General features: G+C 31.1%; 1 protein-coding gene across 1 annotated transcript in view; it reads right to left on the bottom strand.

The window, feature by feature from the left end:
• Positions 1 to 2,774, bottom strand: part of LOC108728863 (odorant receptor 85b-like) — a 4,299-nt gene extending 1,525 nt beyond the window's left edge. Inside the window, exons 1-2 of the mRNA XM_018457656.1 lie at positions 2,754 to 2,774; positions 2,467 to 2,609 (exon numbers count right to left, since the gene is read on the bottom strand). Coding sequence (XP_018313158.1) covers positions 2,467 to 2,609; positions 2,754 to 2,774 — 164 coding nt within the window. The remainder of the gene's footprint in view (positions 1 to 2,466; positions 2,610 to 2,753) is intronic.
• Between the last annotated feature and the right edge of the window lie 2,453 nt (positions 2,775 to 5,227).

Raw genomic sequence — 5,227 nt, forward strand, 5'->3', positions numbered from 1 at the left:
TATAGAATCACAATTAACAATGCTTATAGAATCTTGTATAACAAATCAAACTAACTAAGACTCCTTATAAATCAAAAGAACTAAGAAAGAACATGGGCAATAGCATCACAAGGGCTTGTAGAATCACAATTATCTCCTTTTAAATTAATACTTTCTTCATTGTGATCTAACATAATCTCATTTACACTGTTCCCAATGTCAATATTAATTTCACTGTGATTGTTTATGTCACTTTTTTCAATATTATTGATACACTCATCATTGTTAAGTTTTAATTGTTTTAATTTTCTTTTTTGTCTGTAATAATTTTGTGACATATTTAATAAGAACTCAATATAATTATTGCACGACAAATTAAGTATAACAGACAAAACTACGGAAATCAATGGTACTCAGTCATATGCCAGACATGGCCCAGAACAAGGTACCAAGTATCGGCCAATAATTGATTGCTATATATTGGGCCAAGCATTGGCGCTATTGCAAAGTGCCAATCAATTTACCCAGTCATATGCCAGATACAGTCCATAATAGAATACCAAGTATTGGCCAATTATTGGTTACTATGTATTGGGCCAAACATTGGCGCTATTGAAAACGACTGGCATTCCTATGTGGGGTGTAGAGGAATAGTAAAGCATGCTTTATAGCAAAATACAAGTGCTTTGCTTTCGTATTCTTTGTTTAGTTTGTTGTCTTGTATCCCACCTGTTTGGAATATACGGTATTTTAGCGGACGGGATTTATGCTCAAAGCATACAAAGTACGCAGATTGAATTCAATGCACTAAATGCAATAAATACGAGTACATTACATGAAATATGTACCTCATGTCATAACACTTAACCCAGGTAAGATTTGCCGACTCTTGCCCGATATTGAACAATGGGCCGACGTTGGCAATATCACGGCAAACTGCCTATCATTAATCGAACATGGTGCGATGTAGAGCCAAGTTACATTAACCGACTCTTACTTAATGTCGACACTCGACCAAATGTTGGCAACAGGTTGTCTTTAGATAAGAGTCGGCTGACTTAGCCTGGGTCGACGTCTCGCCGTGATTGTCATGACAACCGATTGCCGATATACTGTCAACGTACGTTGGCCCAATTCTGGCCCAACGGTAGCCTAAAGTTGTCTTCAAATAAGAGTCGACTAATATAGTCTAGGCCGACGTCGCGTCGTAATTGTTGTAATCACCGGTTACCGACATACTGCCAACGTTGGCCCGAGAGTCATCATTAAGTAAGAGTCGGTAACATAGTTTGGCACGCTGTCGCGCCATGATTGGCGTAACAATCGGTTACCAACATATTGCCAACGCTTGCCCGACAATGGCCAAGAATCGTCATTGAGTAAGAATCAACTAATGTAGCCTGGGCCAAAATCGCGTGACTGATTAAAGACAGTCAGTTTGCCGTGATATCGCTAACGTCAGCCCAACGTTCAACATCGGGCAAGATTCAACAAACCTCAATAGGTAATAAGTAACATAATTCAGTTAAAGAAATGGTGTAGCACGTAAGGCAAGAGACTCATGATCCAGAGGTCCTAGGTTTGTAAGTTCAAATCTCTCAAGGTATGTTTTTCGAAAATAATTTAAATTTCTAATTTAAGAGAGGTAAAATCTCACCATACACTTATAAACATCTTGTATATAAAATATCTTTAATTAAAAAAATATTTTTTTTACGAATATTGCACCAGTGTCGGCTCAACACTGGCATGCAACATTGGGCCGATGTTAATGAGTAGTGTCGGCCCAACACTGGCATTTTAACATTGAATCGACTTCCAATGTGGGCTCGACATCGGCATTCAACCTTGGGTCGACGTCGGTTACCAATGTCGGCCCAACACTAGTATTCAACGTTAGGCCGATCTTATCATTTGGATAAGATCTGGACGCGACGTTATAGCCAGTACTGGGCCGACAGTCGGAAGTTGGTATCCGACGTTGGCCCAGATATAAAACCGTAATGGAACCATGGATTGTAATATAGGTATGTAGGAAGATTGTAATTATTATTTATTACTTCATATACACATTTATTATTTTTATTTCTTAATAATACTTTATAAACGCATTTTATAAGTTATTGTGTCATTTTACGTCTTATTTATAAGCATTATTTGTAAATTTTTCATGAGTCGTACATACCCCCCTCTCCCTCTATGAGTAGCCATATATCCCATCCCTATAGGATATACGGTAAAAATGCAAGGATTTTAAAAAGTTCATTTCTTAATACGAAAAATAAATATACCATATATTTCGGATTTCTAATATTTTTTTCATAGTAGTCGACAGTACAAAGTTTTTACTGATATAGTTCGTTTCCTTTAAACATAGTAAATAATACTTAATAAATTAAGTTTTTGATAGGTACGGCGTATATACCGGAGTTACCTTATAAATGTATAAAAAATATTATAAAATTAAAAAATATATCTAATACTTACGTTGCTTGACAAATGCCAATGCTGCTATCTATGACGTTTTGTCCAACATAATTTCCCAAAAATATATAATATAACTCTATCGATATAATGCTGCCAAATACCAATAAGTCCACTTTCTCCAGGGATATTACTGCATTATAAAACTTGAATCGAACATTATTTATTAATTATCTTATCTACTATATCTTTTGTAGTTTTATATGCTTTGTATATCATAATAATAATTAACCTTTTTCAAATAAATGATATTGTGTTCTTTTTTTCGCAATAATTGCATTTACGCTTACATTAAGGAAAGAGAGACTCATCAAAACCACAGCAAATCCTAATAACACGAAATAGAATGTCGCAAAACTGTTCGTCAAAATACTGGCCAAACTTTAACAGCAAAATATGTATTTTTATTAATTCATTGCAATAATATTTAAACCTTTGTACTTAGCCTTTTCTGCGAGGATTTCTGGACGCATCTAAGGTTGTAAGAAAAACAGTAACTTTTATTAGAGTTAGATTTGTTTTTATTAAATTTATTTATATAAAACACTGAAAAAAAAAAGTTTGGTAACAGTTACCAAACCTTATTTAGTGAAATAATGCCAATTAAATGTTTGGTTAATATAACTAAACATAATTTTGTTAATATAACTAAACTTTTAGAAATATTTAGTAGATAGTTATTACCGTTGGTAATACCGTTTGGTATTCACTAAATATTTCTAAAGGTATGTAAAATTATGTTCAGTTATATTAATCAAACATTTAATTGGCATTATTTTACTAAACATTTGGTAGCTATTACCAAACTCTTTTTTAAGCGAAGTTACCTTTTACATAAATATACAATAATGTTTGCAATATACCGCGACAAGAATTTTTGTTTGCTGAATTGCCCAGGCAAAATAGGCTTTGAGTGCAAAGGAACGATATATACTAATACTAACTCAATAGCTCTGCGATGAACATATACAGCATGAATTAATTTGTTGTAAAGTATATATTGTTTAATATCCTTTGACATTTGTTGTATATTTTCATCAAATATGTTTTCTATTCGATAGCTATGAAAATACGATGGCATTACTAAACTTATTACAATATTAGTATTCTTAAGTAAATCAATGAAATCAATGATCGTGATAATTAAGATCACTCTTGTTTTTACCTGGCGATTCTAAACATAGCACATGTGTGCAGTACATATGCTATGAGTAATGTTGCGACAGATATTATTGTTATACAACCAGCATACATAGCTACGATAACATGTGTCAAAATAGCGATAAGATATGTTTCTTCATCAACAAAGTATTCCAATAAAATTAATGTTTGTCGCGGCCGCGATTCATTCATTGGTACGATCACATTGAGTATATGGGGTAAACAAATTAATATTAGCAATCCCAATAAAGTGCTAATAATCAAAACTGAAGCAAGCGAATTATGCCACGTATTTGATGTAGTATAAAGAGCAATGTATATTTTCATATGTTATAAATAAAAATACTAATACGGAGAAAAAAATTATACGGCATATATTAATCTAATTATATTTGCAATTATATTTCAAGAGTATGTTATCATTTAAAAAAATTATATATAATTTTTATAAGAAAATGTAATCAAATATTTTAATGAAAATATGAATATAATCGTGTAACGCACATAAAATGAATTTATACTATTACTATATAATTAATATTATTATATAAATATGTTGTATAAATAAATTAAAGTAATGTAAAAGTATTATGCTACAAAAAAATTACATGATTGATATTTGATTTTATATCTTACATGTATAACTGATCGTAAACAATTTTGCATAGCTTGCATATTTTCGTATCATTTTCAATTCCGTTTGAGCTTTTAATATATTCCAATCATATCGGACTCTATTAAAGATACATTTAATCTGAAATATAAACAAAATATTTCATTCTGTAAATTTTTTTGGTATTATATGTCCTAATAATTATTTTTTATTATTTTTATATAATCGTTATATATATTAGCGGTTTTTTATATCTTGTTTAATATATACGTATATCGAATAAAATTACGTCATACTAATTACGTGTGGTATTACATATAATGAGCAATTAAAAAAAATTTATAATAATCTTACAAAAACGAAGAATTCTAAATGCATTAAAAGTATATGAATACTTACGTTATCGGTAAGTAGGAGAAATGCGTTATATTTTATAATAAAAATACAAGTCAGAACGATATACAATAAAGTTTTCAAGATACGATCCATGGTGTATTTTTTTATAAGAAATATATTGCACTGAAAGCAATAGTCTTAATCAACGATTGTTGCAAAATTTGAGTAAACGTAAGTTTATGTCAAAGTTTATCCAATTACTTATATCATATATAAGCAAGTTTTGTATTTAAATAAGTAATATGCGTGTAAAATAAAAAATCACTGAATACCTGACATATCAGAAAAGATATGAATAATGTTTGGAAAAAGATTATTTGAGTTTTCTTTAAAGTTGAAGTTTGATAAGGCCACAGACCGATACACAGCAGAAGAATTTTATTTAGTTTATAGTACCGTTCCCCAGCGAAGTCCATCTTCGGCGAATGCTAAAATGTGTATGTCAGGAACAACGCCGCGAAACTGCGTTTCCCCCTCCATGTATCGAACTTAGATAGACGGTGAATTTTTTTTCTCAAGCTTATAGCATAATTTTAAGAATGACGATAAGTTCATCGTGGGATAAATAGCAGATGTAAGAAATTTATAAAATAT

The sequence above is a fragment of the Mycetomoellerius zeteki genome, unplaced genomic scaffold, assembly GCF_001594055.1.
Source record: "Mycetomoellerius zeteki isolate Tzet28-1 unplaced genomic scaffold, Tzet1.0 scaffold653, whole genome shotgun sequence".
In the NCBI taxonomy this organism is placed as follows: Eukaryota; Metazoa; Arthropoda; class Insecta; order Hymenoptera; family Formicidae; genus Mycetomoellerius; species Mycetomoellerius zeteki.